Below are 17,003 nucleotides of genomic sequence, written 5' to 3'. Positions count from 1 at the left end.
GGCAGAATCCCCATGGTCAGGGCTTGTTTAGGACTTCACCTAGTGTCTCCTCTTTAATGGTAAATTAGGGAGATGGCCTCATGCTTTACTCTGTTCAAGGGACGTAGGGAACGGGTCTCACAAATGCTTAGCCCATTCACGTATCTCAAATACCTTTGAATTTTATCTATAAAAGCTTATTTAAGAGTCATTGCAATGCTAGTCAACAGACCAGTGAAAAACCTGTTTGAGTAAGCTAATTAGCAGAGTATTGGTGAGAGGCTGAGTGATGGGTAACTGAAGGGGGTGTGGTAGCCTTGTCTGGAGTGTGGTCTCCCGATCAGAATGTGGGGGACTGGCAGGGAGTGCCCATTCTTGACTGCCTGGACTCTGGCACGAGGGACACATGCCTAGGTGATCACAGGGTGTATGCTCAAATGCAGTAGGGCGAATTAGTTTTTCAAGTCAAATAAATTGTTTAAGTGCAGAAAGTAAGACTTGACAGAGATTTCCTGGTGGTTGGGACATGCAATCTATAGGTATCGTGACTTTTCAGCCTGAAAGATAGGTTCCCCTCTCTGCCCTCAGGATGAATCTAAGAATCTTGGGGGTTGGCATAGGGTAAGAATTTCATTTATTAATGACGATACAGGTTTTAAAAGGTTGAGAAATATTGCTGTTGAGTAAGTTTAGTCAAACTAAGAAAAAAAAGTTGTAAGAATAAAATGATTATATTAACTCTAAATCCCACTGGCTCAAGATATGGTAATTTGGTCTCAGGCTGGGCTGAAGCTTTTTTAAATCCAAGCTGGGAAAAATTGCTAAGCAAAATAATAGTTTAAACAAGATTGGAAGGAACAATTTAAAAGCACTCATGTATAATTGATATGTCAATTACTAATCATTCATCTATTCATTAAATCCAGTCTCCTACAGATACCTATTATGAATATTTGAAATGTGTAAAACTGCCTTATTTTTAACAGATTGATTGTGGGCTGTAACATTTGGATTAGCATTACAACCTGTTTAATTTGTGTTTATAAAACATTGCTGTCCTATATGTATATTTGTGGTTTTTCCCCCCAGCCTTCATTCAGAAAAACGTGATCTATGGCACAGTTAGAAAGGTTTGCCGGAGACCCAAATATGTGTCTCCCCAAGATGTGAAGATGAAGCAAACCTGGTAGGTGGCATTTGGGGAATTTGTTATGTAATATGTGTATCAGCTGGTATGTGCTCAACTGCAGGTACTGATCCTACTCAGACTGGCTGTAGCATCACGAGGGTTAGTGGGCTTGCAAACTTATGCCCTGGCACTCTGTCTCTATTTCCTATGTCTTGCCCTCCTCTGAGTATATTTGTACTTTGCTTCACTTAATACCAGGCTTACCCTGTGGCTCAGCTTGTAAAGAATCTGCCTGCAGTGCGGGAAACCTGGGTTCAATCTCTGGGTTGGGAATATCCCCGGAGAAGGGAAACGCTCCCCAATCCAGTATTCTGGCCTGGAGAATTGCGTGGACTGTACAGTCCATGGGGGTCACAAAGAGTCGGGACATGACTGAGCCACTTTACTTTTCACTTAATACCAAAGTGCTTCTCTTTATATGAGTGATCCGTAAGAAGGTGGAGGCTTCATGAAATGGAAAAATCTGTATATTTACCACACTTCAAGTAAAAATGTATTATAAAGGTATAATATTTAACAGTTATAAAAAGGTAAATGCTTGATGTATAATTGTTTTAATGATGATACAGATACAATTAACAAAGCATTAAATGATAAGCCAAACACAACAGAAAGGAAAAGATACCTCAAAATCACTTAATTAGATGTTTTATCTTTAAGATGGCCAGTGGTGTTACTGTGACATGAAGGTATTCTTGTGCAGATTTTCCCAGAAACCAGAAAATTCTTTCTTAGTTTAGAGTTAACTTAGAGAATGTGAAGAAATAATAATAATCTAACTCTGATAATTTTCTGGTTCCATTTTCAAGTGATTATATCTTTTGCTTTATAACTTGGAGGATATCTTTTTGAACAGCTCTGGGTTTTTCTGTTTGTATGTTTGTTTTTATTTTTTAATTGGAATATCATTGTTTTACAACATTATCTTAGTTTCTGCTGTACAACAACATGAATCAGCTATATGTGTACATACACCCCTTCTCTCTTGAGCCTCCCTCCACGCCCATTCCACCCCTCTAGGTCATTACAACGCACAGAGCTGAGCTCCCTGTGCCCTACAGCGGATTCTCACTAGTCATCTACTTTACACATGGTAGTGTATACATGTCAGTGCTACTCTCTCAATTCGTCCCACCCTCTCTTTCCATCCTTGTGTCTACAAATCTGTTCTCTACATCTGTGTCTCTGTTCCTCTCCTGCAAATAGGTTCGTCAATATCATCTTTCAGGGCTGGTTTTTTTCCCCCCACTGGTAGCAAACTGGTTTTTGTTTCTAACAAAGCATTTAAAGTTCCTCTTTGTCCTCCAGTTGTATGTATGAATGGCAATTCCAGTTCAGAGTCATCTAAAGCAGTTTGACTACTGGCATACATATTCCACTAGTTGTAAAGGCATTGGACCAGAGAAAGAATTATCCTTATGGGTAGCAGTGTTGGGATATCTAACTGCAAGGCTGCTTGTTGTGATCTGCAGGCCAGTCTAGACTTGAAGCTAGCTTATCAGCTTGTCTTTTCAAGTGAATAATTGAATCACAGACTTGAATTTTTGTAAATGTTGAAATAATGGAATACGCTTCCAAAACTCCATTATTTTAATACTTGAATATCATGGAATATTAAAAATACCAAAAGCAGATGCTGCAGGCACTAATGGGCCAAATTCATCCCCAAAGTGGGCTCCCTTACATCCCAGACTACCAGAAGCCAGTAGGGCTGTGCCTGGCCTTAAGAGCATTTAGGAGCAGGGCTCTCCTGCTGCTGACGGGGACAAATTTGTGAGCTCTGCACTGATCAGACACCTGAATTGGTAGTTTTAGGTTTGAGGCATGTGGGCTGGGATTGGAGCTGGGGGAGGGGTCAGTTCTCTCCAACCCCTACGGCCAGTTACTGGGGGATGGTGGCTTGGATTGCGAGAGGTACCACAGTGCCCATTAGTTTGATGTGTGACAGCCCAGGCCAGGACTGTAGCCAGCGCTGCTGTCAAGCAGACTGCCCCTTCCGTTAGCTGGAGACATCTGGCTCATTTCTGTTTCACAGAGGACCGAGAGTGTTTCCGTTTCTTATTTTAAGATGTCACATATGGACTTCAGTGGTTGTACTTGTGTAGCACGGGAAGGTCATTTAAAGAAGCTAGAGGGAAAAGGTATTATCAATCCAAGCAAATAGAGTGCCTGTGAGTCTAACAGAGTAACCCTTCCCTGTTTCCTTGAAGCCAGGTGTGCCTTCTTTCCTCCCTTTCTTAATAAAATTTATTTTTGGCTATGTGTAAAACATGATTTAGAAGTCAAAACTGTGAAAAGATATACTCAGTAGTTAGAATTCTCCTCTCTATATCTCTGTACTGTTTCCTTGGCGGGCAGCCATTTTCATCAGTTTTTGGTTTATCTTTACTGTGTTTCTTTTTGCAAAAATGAGCAAATGAGTGTACATAAAAGTGTTGTCTTTTGTTGAATAAAAGGTAGCATTCTATCTATACTATTCTGTACCTTCTGTCTTTCACTTAATACATCATTACTAGACTTACTGTGGTGATCACTTCAATATGTGTATTGGTTGCTCAGTCTTGTCCAACTCTTTGCAACCCCATGGACTCTAGCCCTCCAGGCTCCTCCGTCCCTGAAATTCTCCAGGCAAAACTACCAGAGTGGATTGCGCATTTCCTTTTCCAGGGCTGACTCAGGGATCAAACCCAGTCTCTTGCATTGCAGGTGGATTCTTCACCATCTGAACCACCAGGAAAGCTTCACTTAGAGTATTATACAAATTTGGGGGGAAAAGAAATTACTTTCTTTCAGTTCATTGAAGTCTTCCCAATTCTGTTTCTGTCTTCGTGATTCTCCATCATGGGTATTTGCCATGATTTAATCTGTCCCCTTTTGAGGAATGCTTTGCCTTTTTGTGATCTGCTAGTATGAGTATGATACCACAAAGAATGTATGCTGTATGTGCTGTTTGTTGGTTGTGGAGGTGAGCCATCAGGTTGGAGTCCTAGATGGTAAATGCAAGTTCCTCTTTGTGGGGTTTAATACCCTCACCCCAGAATGTGTGAGGTGCCTGTTTCCTTCAGCCTTGAAACAGAGGAAGTCATCAAGCTCTTCAGTAAAGGTGGGAAAGGGTATTTCAGTGTATTTAATTCACTTTCTCTTATGAGTGAGGTTTAATATTCTTTCCTAACATGTAAGGGCCGTTTGCATTTCTTTTTCTGGGGATTATTTGTCTTTTTGTCCATTTTTCAGCCAACATTTTGGTATGTTTCTTAAACATTGAGTCTTCTTTCTGTTGGGGAGATCAGCCCTTAGTTTGTCATGTAAGTTGCAGTATTTTTTCTTTGCTTGTTGTTTGCCTTTTGGTTTTGTCTATGAAGTATTTTACCAATCAGAAATATTTATCATTTAGTTAAATGTATCTGTCTCTTCTATTTAGATTGCTTCTGGATTTAGTTTTGGTTAATTATGAGTGATCCTACTTCTGGACATCATTTTTCTAAAATATTTGTGTTACTTGACTGTGTCAGGCCTTGGCTGCAGCATGTGAAATCATTGATATGGTGTACAGGCCTAGTAGTTGTGGCACGTGGGTTTAGTTGCCCCAAAGCATATGGGAACTTAATTCCCCACCAGGGATCTAACCCATGTCTCCTGCATTGGAAGGTGGATTCTTAACCACTGGATCACCAGGGAAGTCCTGGACGTCTTTTTTTCTTTCCTTCCCTATCCAGAGCCTACCCCTGATACAGTTTAGAAAAACCTGTCTCTTTTCTGAAACGGGGTCTCTTTTGTCCTCACTCTACTTTGTTGTCAGGGGCCCATGGCAGACACCACATGTCAGAAATAAGAGTGGTCATTTTGGTGAGATTCAGACTGAGACATGAGGGATCAGGATCTTCCTGCTCTTTTGCACGCGTTGATGCAGGAAAGTGCATGGTGCTTCCCTCTATCCTGTGTGACGGAAGCTGGTGGTCATGACTCCAGCAAGCGAGTTTGCTTGGTCCTCCATGGCCACTGGGACTCTAGTGTGGGTGGCTTTTAGAAAGAAATGCTTTATATTTACACAGTTAGTGGGGTCACAGTATATGATCTCCGCATTGGATCTACGCAAGTACAGACGTTTTGCTTGTTTCTCTTTCTCTTGGAACATTGAAGATATCACTCCACTGTCCTTTGGTTTCCATTGCTGTTTCTGAGAAGTCAGCTGTTGGTCTAACTGAAGCTTTTTGCCAGAATCACTTTTTTTCTCCCCTTCTGGCTGCTTTTAAGGTTTTCCATTTGTCTTTGTATCATGCACTGTCACTCTGGTGTGTCCAGATATGCATTTTTATTTGTCCTGTTGAAGATTCTTTGTGCTTCTTAAATCTGTAGGTTGGTGTGTCTCATTAGTGCTCTTTGAAAATTGCCTTCACCCTGTTCTTGGTATTGTCTTTTTGGAGCTTCAGTTTGGCTATGGCCAGATTCAGGCCTTCTCACTGTGTTCTCCACGTCTTGGCTTCTTCCTCTCCTTGCCCATCTTCTTACTGCTCTGCCCCACATTCTGGATAATTTCACTGCTCTTACTTTTCAGCTCGCCCACCCTCTCTTTAGATTGTCTGATCTGCTAATAAGCCTGTCCATTGAACTTATACTTCAAAGATTTTTTTTTATTTCTACATTTTTTTTTTCCAAATCCTTCAGGCCTATTTATAGTTTTCTGTTCCTTGCATATGTTTTTAAAGTTTGTCTTAAATTTCTTTAAACATAGAAAGAAATTAGCAGGCAGTTGTTTTATAACCTGCCTGCTAATTTTAGCATCTTACATCTACATGGGTCTGTTTCTGGCTGATTCTTGCTTGTGGGACCTTTTTAAGTTATTTTTAAACTGTGCCATTTTCCTAGGAAAGTTATTTGTGGGAGTTCTTTGAGGCTTAGGAAGAAGGTACATATCTCATGCCAGCAGAAACAGAAGGTAGATCTATTGTGGGAAGAACAGAGCCTTCTGAAACTGACTAGGAATGATTTGGAGTTAGTTTCACAGTCCTTGTTTTAAACCCTTTGGTCCACATGTTTTTTAGAACTCAGTTTTTATTTCATTTTTAAAAAGAGCATGTGCTGCTTGTATTATGTGATACATGCAATGACACATGCTAATATTTTTTGCATAGTCACTTTAAGAAGGGAAGAACACAAGTAGCCTCTTGGCAGTTCAAGTCAAATTTCTACTGCCAAGTGAATTTTGACATCAATTTTATGTTTTAAAAAAATGTTTTTAAACACCACATATGTTTATGTAAACATATATAGTTCTGCCAACTAAACATCATTGAAGCTGAGTTTTTTTAAACTTAATTTGTTTTTTATTAGAGTATAGTTGATTTATAGTGTTGTGTTTCACTGAGGCTGTTTTTTTTTTTTTAATTATTTATTTAGTTAATTTTGGCTGTGCTGGGTCGTCTTTGCTGTGTGGGCCTTCTCTCTGTAGCAAGCTGGGGCTGCTCTGTGCACGGGTTTCTCATCGTAGTGGCTTCTCTTGTGGAGTGCAGGCTCTAGGACCCAAACGCTTCAGTAGTTGAGGTGTATGGGCTCATTAGTTGTGGGATACAAGCTTCATTGTTCCGTGGCATGTGGAATCTTCTTGGACTGGCAATCGAACCACTGTACCCTGCATTGCAAGGCAGGCTCTTAACTGCACCACTGGGGAAGCCCTGAGGCTGTTTTTAATGAAAGTTTCAAGGCTTTTTGAATTTTATAAAATTATGGGGAGGGTTTGTGTGTGCGGCTTTAGTCATAATGCTCTCTCCCTTATGTGGTAGAGTTAGGGTGCAGGTGAGAAACAGATCCCTTGTGCCCGACTGGTTTTGACCACACAGGCCAAGATGGAAGTGCTGTCCCATGGTGGAGAACGTGTTTATGTGCTTCCTTGCCTTCTCCCTGACTTTACAGACGGTATGCTGAGACTCAAGGCTGATGGCCTAGGCTGTTGGAGGCACCTCTGAGAGGCCTACTTATGTCTAAGAACAGACTAAGTGTTTTTCTTTACATTTTGTAGCAGCATCAATTCTCAAGGCCTAAAGAACATTCCTGACCATTGGGATCTCTCGGCCCTGCCGGACACTGGCTTTAAGGTATGAGACTGGCACTGACCTAGTCTGGGAGGAGGGTGTTCTTAGACACAGGTAGGTGTGAGCAGACTGTGCTGTGTCCTCTGCTGCTGAGAGGTGAGTCCTAAGTTTGATATCTTTCAGATCTTGGGGCTTATTTACAGCTAAATGACTACTCAGGAGGTGGCTGTGGCCTGAGGGGAGAAGGATGTATGGTGGAGGGAGGAAGATGAACTGGAAATTTTCTAGGAAGGGCATAAATAAGCTGCTTAGCCGATTAAAGTTTTACTAAGAAGGAAAGGGAAAGAAGCCAGGAGAGGGTTCAGTGTGATGAGGGCCATCTAAAAGAGGAGTTGCAGTTGGGAGGAGGATACTAGGAACTTACTGGAAGATGAGAGAATGAACACTCCGTTTAGCAGCTTGCAGTGGGCGCTGTGCTGAGTTGGGTAGAGAGCTCAGGCTGGGGTGTGGTGATGCCAGGTGTACGTGGAGCTTCTGGCCTCTGACCCGGCAAGCACTGTGCATACTGGCTTTTCCAACTCGACAGCCCCTGCCTGGGAGACGCCCAAAGCACAGCCAGACCCCAGCAGCCCCGGGAGGACGTCGGAGGGCTGGGCGACTGTAGATGCAGTACTTGGCCATCAGGGACCAGGCTGCTGTATTTCAGGGATCAAGGAAGGCCTCACCGGGGTCCACACCTGGTGACGGCTGGCGCCTACACAGGAGAGGGTGGGGAGGAACATGCTGGTGGATGCGAACTGGATGGGGAAGGAACCTAAGACAGGACACAGAGTGTCTCGGGTGGAGGGCATGCATAGATGTGGGGGCACAGGAGAGGGAAGTCAGGCCCTGCTGTGGAGTGCCCTGGTCAGGGGGCTGAGCTTCAGGCCATGACAGGTGTGGGAGTCCTTGTCGGGCTCTGGGCTGGGAGGGCAGGCTTGAGGGAGAGGGCATGGTGGCCTCCAGAGAGACAGGAGCAAGGAAACCAGAGTCAGATTGTAGATTGCAGACAGCCAGGGATGTTCACATAGAGCCCAGATCATTTAGGGTCTGTGGGGGATGAGATGGTTATTATAAGGCTGCACTTGGGTGGGGGAAAGGATGATGCAGAGAGAATCCCCAGAGATCCTGGAACAGGGTCACTGGGCCCAGCCTCGTGGACCTGGCAATAGGCAAGCTGGTTGGGGTCCAGACAACAGGAGCAGGGATTTGTGCGTTGTTGCTCTGTGTGACAGTCAGGGGCCTCTGCGGGCTCATCAGGAGTGCTTTCCCAGAGCCAGATGCTAGGGGAGGTGCAGACCCAGCTGGGAGGGGGTGCCCGTGGTCTCACTGAGCTGAGCTGCTGTGTGCAGTCCGCCAGCCTGGCCTCTCCCTCAGCACGTGCTGTGCGTGGCCTCATCACTGCCCATGGCAGGATTTACCCCTTCTCTGCCAGACATGTGTGTTCCGCATCCACCAGCACCAGCTCTGGGTCTCGTAGACCCTGTAGTCGGCCCTGAGTGGGGTCGGGAGGGGAGCAGGGACCGTGCTTGAATTCCTGTGGTGGTACTGATGTAGCAGTGCCTGCCTGTCCTTCTGGCTGGCTGGCTTCGCCAGGGAAAGGAGGGAAGTGACCACAGATTGCACACATCTGAGCCTGGAGAGACTGCCCCTCGGAGTTAAGGGGAGTGGGGAAAATGCTCCCCTTTACTGAAACACAGAAAGATGTCTGTGTTTGCTTGTGGTTCTGGCATTCCATGAGCAGCCTTGGGAAGAGAGCTGTATTCTACACTTTGACGATAACAGAGTAAAAATGTTTGGCCCTTACAGAGGATTACCATCCCTTCGTCCTCAGAAGAGTTTCAGAAGGTCTGGCGCCTCTTCACCTGTACAATGCCTCTCTACTCCATTCAGAAGATTGAACGGGTCCAGAACCCCGCCCTCTGGGAAGTCTACCAGTGGTGTGTCCGGGGCTCGCTCTCGGTGGGCTAGACCCTCGTTCCCTCAGACAGCTGCTTCCCAGACATGCTGGTGCGGCAGCGACAATCTGCCACAGCAGCTGCTGCTTGCCCCAGGCCACAGGGATCAGGAGCTGCGTCCCTCTTCTGTCCCCCTCCTCATCTGTACAACTCAGGGCCAGCATGTCCCTCCAGAGACGGGGCGGAGTCGGGGGTGGGTGCTGTGGCTTCCCCAGGGACAAAGCCAGCTCCTGCACTAGACACTCTGAAGAGCAACAGTCCCCTGTTGCTGGGGTCCATAGAAGCCACCCCTCACCCTGGGGTACGTAAAGCTATAGTCCTGGCAGCCAGAGGGCAAGGGCCTCCTTTTTGTGCCCAAGGACTGGCATGTCCCTGGGCACATGTCCGTGTGGGAAGGAAATCCACAGCAGGTCTCCGTGGTGGGCCTGGAGTCCTGCTCCCCTTTCCCCACAAGAGGCTGGAGCAGGGTCATCTGAACTCCAGCCTGGTGATGCGATCAGGGAACTTACAGGAGAGGGATGAGGATGCTCCTGCTGTCCAGCATCTTCCAGCCCCCTTGGCTAGGCTTCAGGCAGGAGCAGGATACTGGGGAGAAGTAGCCTGGCTTCTCAAGGCTTGTCCATCTACTTTGGGGGTTCAAGGAGCCGTGGAGGCCTGGAGCCCAGGAGGGAGAGCTTCCTTCTGCTCTCACCCAGGTCCTGCTCTCAGCTTTCTAGGCTCCTGGCCCGTGACTGGAGTCTCATGGCTCCTGGTCTCATGGCATGTCTAGTAAGACATGTTTTCTTGGGTTGGGCAGCCTTTGTTTGGTGGCAAGTGCCCTCTGCCTCCAGCACACGTCCCTTCGTGATTCTAGGCAAAAGGAGCAGATGCAGAAGAGAAACGGTGGGAAGACAGTGGATGAAAGGCAGCTGTTCCATGGCACCAGCACTGGTCTTGTCGACGCCATTTGCCAGCAGAACTTTGACTGGCGGGTTAGTGGTCTCCACGGTACATCCTATGGCAAGGGTAAGTGCCCCTGCTGGCAGAATCCTCTTGGCCTCACTGTCCAGGACCCAGAAACCACCTTAAAACAAATTGACAGAGGGTGTGGGGGGAACCAGCATGAGTTGCACTAGTAGTTCAGACTCGGGGAGGACGGGCCAGGATGTGGGGGACCCAGCTGTCAGCACCTGACTCTCCCTCCCCGCCGTGTGCAGCCCCAGGTCTGACCCCTGCTTAGGCGGGGGTTTGGCTTCCCTGGGAGATGGGCCTGAATCTGTGTGGAGGAGTGAGGAGAGGAGTCAGGTCCCCACCTGTCCACGCTGTTACCTTAGAGTAAAAATATGAACGCTCAGATACGCTTAGGTAAATACGTCATTCTTGTTATAATGTGTTACCTGGTTTTGTCTCTTGGTTATTTTTAAAATTTATTTGAAAATAATTTCTAACAGGAAAGGTGCAAGAATAATATTTAAAAAACCCTCCCACGTAAATTTTACCAGTTCATCAGCTTTAACACTTCACATTGGATTTATCACCCCCGTCTCTTATTTCTGAACCATTTGTGAGTAGGTGGCATGTATCATAACACTTTACCCTTAAACACCTCTTGAGAACAGGAACATTCTCCTCTCCTCTTCAGTGGTTGCTAAATTGAGAGAACCTCGTAGTGGTGTGATCTGTAGTCAGCAGCTTCTCGGCCAGGTCTGTCCGTTAGCTTCAGTCTGCGTGCTGACGGCTGTGGGGTCAGGGTGCATGGGAGCCAGTGGTGGGTTGTAAATCTGAATGTGCAGGCAGCAGCTTCCAACTCAGATTCCCATCCATGAATCTATGTATCGGGTGGTGGGTGTCTGCAGCGTGTTCCATGGGTGGGGTCTTGGTCATTTTCCACACTAACCCTGGGAAGTCGGGCTGACAGCCCCATCTTATGGCTCAGGAAGCTGACATTCTGGGAGAGGGGGTCAGTAATGAGGGGCCCAGAGACCTTTAGAGTTGGAGTGACAGATCTTACTTGAAAGGAGTTTTCCATCTCAGAGTTTCATGACCCCTCTGAAGCCCTTCATGAGGAAGAAGTTGGAAAAACGGGAGCAGAGGGAAGGTAATGGCTGTAGATCTTGCCCTGTTGACCGGAAGTGGGCACGCCTTTTCTGGCCACAGGCTGACCCTGGTGTCCTTGTAGGGAGCTACTTTGCCCGGGACGCCGCATACTCCCACCATTACAGCAAAACTGACACCAACACCCACGCCATGTTCTTGGCTCGGGTGCTGGTGGGCGAGTTCGTCCGGGGCAGCACTGCCTACGTCCGCCCCCCGATCAAGGAGGCCCAAGGCAACATCCTGTACGACAGCTGCGTCAACAGCATGTCCGAACCATCCATCTTCGTGATCTTCGAGAAGCACCAGGCCTACCCGGAGTACGTCATCCAGTACACTGCCTCCACCAAGCCCCCGGCCGCTGCTCCCACCCTCTTGTCCTTGGCTTCTTTCTTCAGCGGCCGGCAGTGAGCACCCCGATGGTTTTATGCCTTTCTGGCTTATCTTACTTGAAGTAGTTCTTTAGGGAAAGTTTTTTTTTTTAAACAAAAAACTTTTAATGAACTGTTCATTTAACATTGACTTCGTGATGAAGTTACGAAGATTCTTAATCTCTGGCTGATGATAATATTTTCACTTTTAAATCACTTTTGGACTTGCCAGTAATGATGGTAGGCGAATCCATTATTGCTTTTTACTCGGGTGTTAAAGTTTTATTTTTTACTCTTTGTTGACTTTGCTGCCGATTGGCATCAGGCACAGATTTTCTAGACACTATTTTATGGATTGGTTTTAATTTGCAACAATTTCTGTCTCTTCAGTGGTTTGACGTTTCAGGGTCTTTGTGGCACCTGGATTTGTTTTTATTAGAATGACACAGTAGCCATTGGTACAGAAGTCCTGGGTTGTGGGCCTGGCAGGGCACATCATGTCCGTTGCGATGTGTCTAATCCAGGCAGCATTTCTGCTGCTTCTCCTGGGCTTCTGGCCTTGAAATCGGCCCATGTTAGACCAGTGGCTAGACCAGTTGTTAGACCAGTGGCTGCTGTGTAGTGTCACTGAATCCCTGTTGGTGTCCCTTAGTCGTGGCAGGTGATAGGAGTGAGTGGCTCTCCCAGGACCTGGCCTGGCCTGTGAATGCCTGTCCCTGCCTCTGCACAGAATACCCTCTGAATAAGGGTTTTATGTCCCCATGAGATCTGAATACTTGTGCTGCAGTGTCACAGCAGAGTCTGGGAATAAAAAAATATTTATCTGACCTGGGTGACAGCTGCGGCTCATTCTTCAGTGTCTTTTTATCGAGCGCCTGTGGGGTGAGTCACTTTTCTGGGTGTCAGGATAAAACAGAGCCCCTGTTTCTGGCCTCGAGGAGGGCTGTGCATGGTCTCATCATGAAGGCGATGAAGCTGAAGCTTCACGGCCCCTCATTTACTGGGGCTCCTTCCACAGCCCTCAGGGGAAACCGCTGCTACCTGGCTGCATGATCATACATTTGGGTTAATTTGAAAGTTACATATTTGTTTCTTTTTCTTTCCCTCAACTCAGATTTCAAGCCCCACAAAACCCAGACCCACTGTTGTGCAGGGTGTTCTGGACGTGGAGGGGATGGTGTGTTCTGTGTCTTGTCCACGCACAGTGGCTGGGAGGGTCTCTGACGGGTGGAGGGGCTGGCAGGATGGCTCCACCCCTGGAGGCCCTCCACCCCTCCTGGGTGGCTGTGCCCGCTGGCCTCGGTTCAGACCTCAGCAAGGTGTCTTTCCTTCCCCGGCACCTTCCTTTCCATCCCCCAGCCTCCTGATACGGTGTGTCTAGTTCCCACACGATGCCTCTGCCTGCGGTTCTCAGATCTGAGACTGCTAGGAGCTGAGTGGTGGGAAGCAGCAGGAGTGGCTTCATTGGGGGTGTGGGTGAGAACAGCAGGAGCTGATCAAATGCTCCAGAAAAGTCAAGTGAACTGTGGAGACGGCCAAGGCCTCTACCCTTGCTGACCTTTGAGAAAGCACATTGCCACCTTCCTGGACTGGACATTGAGGAAAGGGCCGGGGTTTGTGGGTAGGAGTGGAGGGCAGCTGTTCCTGTGGGCATGGGAGGGGAATGGGACTGTGATGGGAAGAAGTCAAAAAGACCTCTCAGAATTCCCATGCAAAGAGGTAGTGGGGTGCAGAGCATGCATATGTGTGTATGAGAGAGAGAGAGATTGACAACAAATAGTCATGAGGCTGGCCTATTATATTCTAAGAGGCCAGAAAGAGAAGGGATCTCTCCAGGTGGGCGCTTTGGGGGAAGCATGGGGTGCTGGGAGCGGGAGGCAGGGAGAACAGCAGAAGCTGCAATCACAGCGGTGGACACGGGGAGGCTCTCCTGCAACAGCCTGCACTTCCTACTGGAGGGTCAGCCTTGGTACCACATCCTTGCAGATTCCTGCTATGTTACCTATACAACATCAGCCCTGTGATGCTGCTTGGATGTTGCGTAGAGGAGGGGGCTGTGGTCCTTGTTTTATACATGAGGAAACGGCACAGAGGTGAAAAGACCACACGGCTGCTGGCAGCAGATGTGAGACTCAGTTTGCAAGTTGTTTGTTACATTTGAACTTCTCAGCAACACAATAATTATTCTTAATAAATTCAGTTCTGTATTTTGATTTTTTAATCAAAATTATGATAGGATGGGGACCTCCCTGGTGGTACAGTCATTAAGAATCTGCCTGCCAACACAGGGGACACGGATTTGATCCCTGATTCAGGAAGATTCCATATGCCTCTGAGCAACTAAGCCTGCATGTCATAACTACTGAGCCTGTGCTCTGCAACAAGAGAAGCCTTCGCAATGAGAAGCCCATGTGCTGCAATGAAGAGTAACTGCCCACTCACTGCAACTAAAGAAAGCCCACAGCACACACAGCAACAAAGACCTTGCATAGCCAGAAACAGAAAATTATAATGTTCTTTTTAAAATTTTGGAGTATAGTTGCAGAGGAACCATGGATCAAATTGCCAACGTCTGTTAGATCACAGAAAAAGCAAGAGAATTCCAGAAGAGCATCTACTTCTGCTTCATTGACTATGCTAAAGCCTTTGACTGTGTGGATCACAACAAACTGGACAATTCTTAAAGAGATGGGAGTATCAGACCACTTTACCTGCCTCCTGAGAAACCTGTATGCAGGTCAGGAAGCAACAGTTAGAACCAGGCATGGAACAACAGACTGGTTCCAAATTGGGAAAGGAGTATGTCAAGGCTATATATTGTTACCCTGCTTATTTAACTTATATGCAGAGTACATCATGTGAAATGCTGGGCTGGATGAATCACAAGCTGGAATCAAGGTTGCCAGGAGAAATACCAATAATCTCGGATGTGCAGATGACACAGCCTTATGGCAGAAAGTGAAGAGGAATTAAAGTGCCTCTTGATGAAGGTGAAAGAAGAGTGAAAAAGCTGGCTTAAAACTCAACATTCAAAAAAAATAAGATCATGGCATCTGATCCCATTACTTCATGGCAAATAGATGGGAGAAAATGGAAAGACACAGTGGCAGACTATTTTTTTTTGGACTCCGAAATCACTGCAGATGGTGATTAAAGCCATGAAATTAAAAGACGCTTGCTCTTTGGAAGAAAAGCTATGACAAATCTAGACAGCATATTAAAAAGCAGAGACATGACTTTGCCAACAAAGGTCTGTATAGTCAAAGCTATGATTTTTCCAGTAGTCATGTATGGATGTGAGAGTTGGACCATAAAGAAAACTAAGCACTGAAGAATTGATGCTTTTGAACTGTGATGTTGGAGAAGACGCTTGAGAGTCCCTTGGGCTGCAAGGAGATCCTAACAGTCCATCCTAAAGGAAATCAGCCCTGAATATTCATTGGAAGCACTGATGCTGAAGCTCCAATACTTTGGCTACCTGATGTGAAGAACTGACTCATTTGAAAAGACCCTGATGCTGGGAAAGATTGAGGCAGGAGAAGAAGGGGACGACAGAGGATGAGATGGTTGGATGGCATCACCAACTCAATGGGCATGAGTTTGAGCAAGCTCTGGGAGATGGTGAAGGACAGGGTAGCCTGGTGTGCTGCAGTCCGTGGGGTGGCAAAGAGACACGACGGTGTGACTGATCAGCAACAGTAGTTGCTTTACAATGTTGTGTTAGTTTCTAGTGTACAGCAAGTTAATCAGCTACATGTATACATAGAACCTCCCCCTTTCTAACTTCCCATTCAGGTCACCACAGAGCATTAAGATAGGATGTTCTTTAAAGCAGAAAGTACACTGTGGCCTCTATCACTTTTCTGTGCATTGAAACTTAGAATGTTGGTAGTACTCTACCTAGAAAAATCAAAGCATTATAAAGCTTTTGAACCACTTTTAAAGTTGAGCTTCTGGTGAACATTATTCTCTTAAGTTAAACATCACAATGCACCAGACACTGAAAAGACCCCCATACTCGGGCCATCAGGACCACTTAACTTGAGCATCTGTGTGTCCCCTACCCTATCGATGCCTTCCATCCTGAGGCTAGACCTTCTTCCAAAACCCCAAGTTCTCAGTCATTTTGTCCAAACTATGTTTTAACTCATTTAGCAGCGGTTCTTTATTGAGAGGACGATCTGTTCTTCAGACACCATTAGCAAAGTCAAAACTAAGTGCAACACGCATTTATTAAGCATTTAGGAAATGTTACATAAGTGGCCACTTTTATATTCATAGGCCAGGCACGCTTTCAACTGCTTCAGTGATGTTTTAACAAAAATCCACGTTTCCACACGATTTTCTTTGCATGAGAGGGTAGCGTCAGCGGGAGACGATTCTGATGTAGACGCCATTTTTTGGACCTAGGGCAGATTTGGATTCTAGCTGCAGTGGTACCTAAAATAGGAAATTAAGATATCTGTCAGAAATAACCCTATTGATGAGAAAGTACCCTGGGAATGGGCCTGAGGCAGGTTGTGGGGATTGGGCTGAGTGCTGAGGGAGGGCAGGGCTGAGAGTGAGCAAAGTGGCCTCCCCAGGGGGACTCTGAGAGGCTGCAGAGTTGTGTCTTGAGCCTGGTGTTGGACAGGGACTCACCCCTTTCCTATGTTAATAACGTCCCGCAGAGGAAAGTGAAAGTTGCTCAGTTGTGTCTGACTCATTGCAACTCCATGGACTGTAGCCTGCCAGGCTCCTCTGTCCATGGAATTCTCCAGGCCAGAATACTGGAGTGGGTAGCCATTCCTTTCTCCAGGGGATCTTCCCAACCTAGGGATTGAACCTAGGTCTCACGCCTTTCAGGTGAATTCTTTTACCAACTGAGCCGCCAGGGAGGTCCCAAAATACCAGAGTGGGTAGCCTGTACCTCCTCAGGGAATTTTCCTGACCTAGGAATCAAACCCAAGTCTTCTCCATTGCAGGTGGATTCTTTACCAGCTGAGCTACCAGGGAATCTCACAGGGGAGAGGTCCCCCAGTTACCCTAACAAGCCTGCTTGTAAGGTGGGAGCAGAACACTGCAGATGAAAAAATACAGGCTCAGAGAGGCCACCTGACCTGCCCAAGGGCACAGAGTGCCAAGTGGTGAATGAAACCTCAGACCTTCCTCATCTACTCTCATCTCTCACCCTGGGGCCCAGCCAGAAACTGAGTTGGACCCCCTCTCCCGTTTTCAGGAGCTTGGGGAGAGCTCCCTGCTTAAAGTCCGCTGCCATTCAGAAGGCTTTCCTTATGTCCAACTTAGGCAGGTGGATGGTGGGATGGAGATTAGGAAGAAAAGCCACAGAATTACTCGAGAAGCAGGGTATCCTCTACAGGTGCGT

The 17,003-nt window shown here is 46.6% G+C and overlaps 1 protein-coding gene across 4 annotated transcripts in view; it reads left to right on the top strand.

The window, feature by feature from the left end:
- The window catches only part of PARP12 (poly(ADP-ribose) polymerase family member 12), a 41,524-nt gene extending 29,059 nt beyond the window's left edge, over positions 1–12,465 (top strand). For 2 of the 4 annotated variants that reach the window (XM_043463861.1, XM_043463864.1), the window contains exons 8-12: positions 1,069–1,165; positions 7,185–7,260; positions 9,046–9,176; positions 10,048–10,199; positions 11,353–12,465. In XM_043463861.1, coding sequence (XP_043319796.1) covers positions 1,069–1,165; positions 7,185–7,260; positions 9,046–9,176; positions 10,048–10,199; positions 11,353–11,678 — 782 coding nt within the window. In that variant the 3' untranslated portion in view covers positions 11,679–12,465. Of the gene's footprint in view, positions 1–1,068; positions 1,166–7,184; positions 7,261–9,045; positions 9,177–10,047; positions 10,200–11,207; positions 11,272–11,352 lie in introns of all 4 variants that reach the window. The other 2 variants (XM_043463863.1, XM_043463862.1) reach the window with 2 other exon arrangements.
- The last annotated feature ends 4,538 nt before the right edge of the window (positions 12,466–17,003 follow it).

Source organism: Cervus canadensis, chromosome 3 (genome assembly GCF_019320065.1).
Source record: "Cervus canadensis isolate Bull #8, Minnesota chromosome 3, ASM1932006v1, whole genome shotgun sequence".
Taxonomy (NCBI): Eukaryota; Metazoa; Chordata; class Mammalia; order Artiodactyla; family Cervidae; genus Cervus; species Cervus canadensis.
The sequence above is the reverse complement of the archived record's forward strand: the minus strand, read 5'-3'. Positions and strand labels throughout refer to the sequence as shown.